This window comes from Lactuca saligna, chromosome 6 (assembly GCF_052625555.1).
Source record: "Lactuca saligna cultivar CGN05327 chromosome 6, ASM5262555v1, whole genome shotgun sequence".
NCBI lineage: Eukaryota > Viridiplantae > Streptophyta > Magnoliopsida > Asterales > Asteraceae > Lactuca > Lactuca saligna.
Window position 1 is genome coordinate 106,286,310 of NC_136422.1, and position 3,069 is coordinate 106,289,378.

The window sequence follows — 3,069 nt, forward strand, 5'->3', positions numbered from 1 at the left end:
TCATTAACACATCTTATTGGTCTCGAAATCTCGGTTAAAAACGCACCGGTCTGGAAACCTAGCTTAAGTTTGTCTATGGAGAAGAAATTAATAAAACAGAAATACTCTGCTCTAAGGTAATATTCCCACAATTTACAAAATAACCCTTCTTCTTTCATACATTCTTAGATAATTTCCCAAAAATCTTTATTTACATTATAGTCTTGTGCATATAATATCAATGTCCTTTCACATTCGTCATATTTTTGCAATATATATTCAAATGCCTCTACTTTAATATGAATTTCAATTATAGCACCCTTGCTTGTGTTAGGATTATACATCACTTAATGAAGGAAAAAAAAATCATGCCCTATATTCGAATCATCTCTACTTGCAAACTAGACTTGCTACGAGGCTTGATCTGTAGGCCCCACAGGTGCAACTCCCGCACTATTATCATAACCACCATACCCATCCTGAACCGGGGCGGCAGACGGCTGCCGGCCTGGTGGTGGGCGGCGGCCTTTACGGTGGGAAGACATTGCCCACCTTGCGGACTTAGGCGGTCGGAAGGAGCCACCACCACTCCGGTGCCGCTTGTCCACAGGCTTACTTGTGGAAGCTGGAGGTGGTGCCGCCTTCTTGCTAGCGGCTTTCATCTTCTCCAACTCATTGTAGCGGTTCTGCAAGTCGTCGCGGCTAAATTGAGATTCAAGTTTGTGGTCTTCGATGCATTTTATGATTTTTAGGACAACACTCATTTCGTTGAGGATATCATCCTGATCAACACAAGAATCTATCAATGATGTTTAAAAAGTATTTGAGAAAATAAAGTCACACTAAGCAAATTGAAAGGAAAAGTAAATTTGAGAAAATTTGTAAAACAAAAGTTGGGACATATCGGGGAAAGCCTCATTTATCTCATTCTTTCTTCATTAAGGAAAAAAAGATAACACAACTATATATAGTTATTTTATGAGAGCATTTATGTCTTTTGCGCACACATAAATCGAGAGTGATATTCCATCCCACCTTTTTTAGGTGAGAAGAACACCAATCTCAGTCTCAGTCTCAGTCTCAGTCTCAGTCTCAGTCCAATGCACAGACCACCATGTTGTGTCCATGAGCTTTAGGGCTATAAAATAAGGATTTTTAAGGATCAACATACCCATGAAGGGACTTCCTTTGAAGTGTTTTTCTGATAATTTTTAATGCCAGATTTTAGCAGTGGAATAGGAGGAAATTCCTCGGTCAATCCAGACTCAAAAGAAAAATAAACAGCCTCAATATCCCTTTCCGCCTTCACCAACTCTTCAATTATTTCTGCCAACCCAACAATATAAACAAGTGTGAATCATAAGCTCACCTCTATTCACAAATTACTAATAAAGGAGGGCATTTATGTCTTTTTCCCATATGATAAATCAAGAGGGACCCTATGTCCCGTTTTGTCCCACCTTTTGGTTGTGTAATGACTTTCATTTCTTAAGTTTCATTTGCTTATAAGGATAAATGCAAGATATGTCGATGTACTCTCATTTCTTTGCGTATTATAGCATCCTACTTGCATAAAGTTAAAAAAGAAACAGCAACTTAGTCTTTGATGAATATTTTTTTTTGCATTCTCATGGCATTTTGAAAAGACACCATCATCTTCATTTGATATTATGTTTCATCTATTTTAAGGTTAAACATTAATTTGAACTTAAAAGATAATCATTAAAGCAATAAATTGTAATTATATAACAGCAGGTTTTAGTAAGAGTAATAATTACTAACCTCTCATTTCATCATCTCCATAACCTAAAGCCACTGCAAGCTTTGCCATTTCCCTCCTACCTGCAAACTCCACCACCAACTGCCTCAAATATTCATCATCAAACTTATGTTTTAATCCAAATCCAATCACCATTTGCAAGAACATTGTAGCTTCACCTGAACCCACCCCACCACTACCTTCACCACCACCCAAAATCCCCTTCCAAATCTCCAAAACCCTAATTGCTCGATCCTTCATACTCCTACCAATTGCCAACGACTCGCCATAAGGAAGCAATGGCAATCCCGCCTGTATCAAAATCCCACATGCCCACCGCCGATCTGCCATCCCTACGACCTTCGTCCCACACACTTTCAACTCAACGAAATCTTCAACCGCCTCCAATACAAGCTCCGGTAAGTCTACGGCCTCCTCCGTTGCCGTGTTTATATCCGCCCTCACTTGAACTGACTCCTTCCTCTTTGCCAACAAATACTTAATCAAACCCTTGGAATCCATTCTCCTGAATCGCATTCTCAAAGAATCCAACATCGGTTTCTCCTCCGGATCCGAATTATTCCCCGTTTCAATGTCCCTAATGGCGGATTCTTTTAGCTGTTCTACACGGGCCGCCAAAGCAACTTCTTTTTCAGGGATGCCATTGTCGCGGAATGTGAGAGCTGCAAGGGTTTTGTCGGTTTGTTTCTTGTATTTCTCAATCCGGGCATCTAGAATTTGTGATTTTTTGGTGAGGGTTTCGTCTAAAGAAATGAAATTATTGATTAGTTTGTTGTGGGTCTCTGTGATGGTAGTGAGTAGGGTTCTACGTGTTTCTAATTCGGTGAAGAAGTTCTTGATTCTATCTGGGTATTCTGTAGTCATTTCTGTTCGATGAATTTGCTCAAAGAAGACCCCTAAAATGAAGATTTTATCGAAGGGCTCCGAACACTGAAGACATCTTTTTCCGTAAGAAGGGTGCGTGTACACAATTCTTCAAGATGAAGCATTTTGCTTATGGAGAGGACGTAGCTGCCTCAAAATCATCTATATTAATTTGTTTGAAAACTCGTTAACTTGTTTTTAAACGTATAAACATCAACTAAAAGTCTAGTCATGTTAAAACCTAATGGCTTGAACACAAAAAAATAGGTAACATATTTTTTGATATATATATATATATATATATATATATATATATATATATATATATATATATATATATATATATATATATATATATATATATATATATATATATATATATATATAGTGAATATACCTAACAACTATAAGCTTATAGATACACAATCTCATCAAAATACGTCATT

The 3,069-nt window shown here is 37.6% G+C and overlaps 1 protein-coding gene across 1 annotated transcript; it reads right to left on the reverse strand.

Annotated features, from left to right (window-relative positions):
• Positions 1 to 255: 255 nt before the first annotated feature.
• LOC145002027 (FRIGIDA-like protein 4a) lies at positions 256 to 2,797 on the reverse strand. Its single transcript, XM_078961337.1, has 3 exons — positions 1,762 to 2,797; positions 1,151 to 1,305; positions 256 to 761 (listed from the first exon to the last, which is right to left on the reverse strand). The coding sequence occupies exons 1-3, from the start codon at positions 2,621 to 2,623 to the stop codon at positions 390 to 392; spliced, it is 1,389 nt and encodes a 462-aa protein (XP_078817463.1). The 5' UTR covers positions 2,624 to 2,797; the 3' UTR covers positions 256 to 389.
• Positions 2,798 to 3,069: the final 272 nt, after the last annotated feature.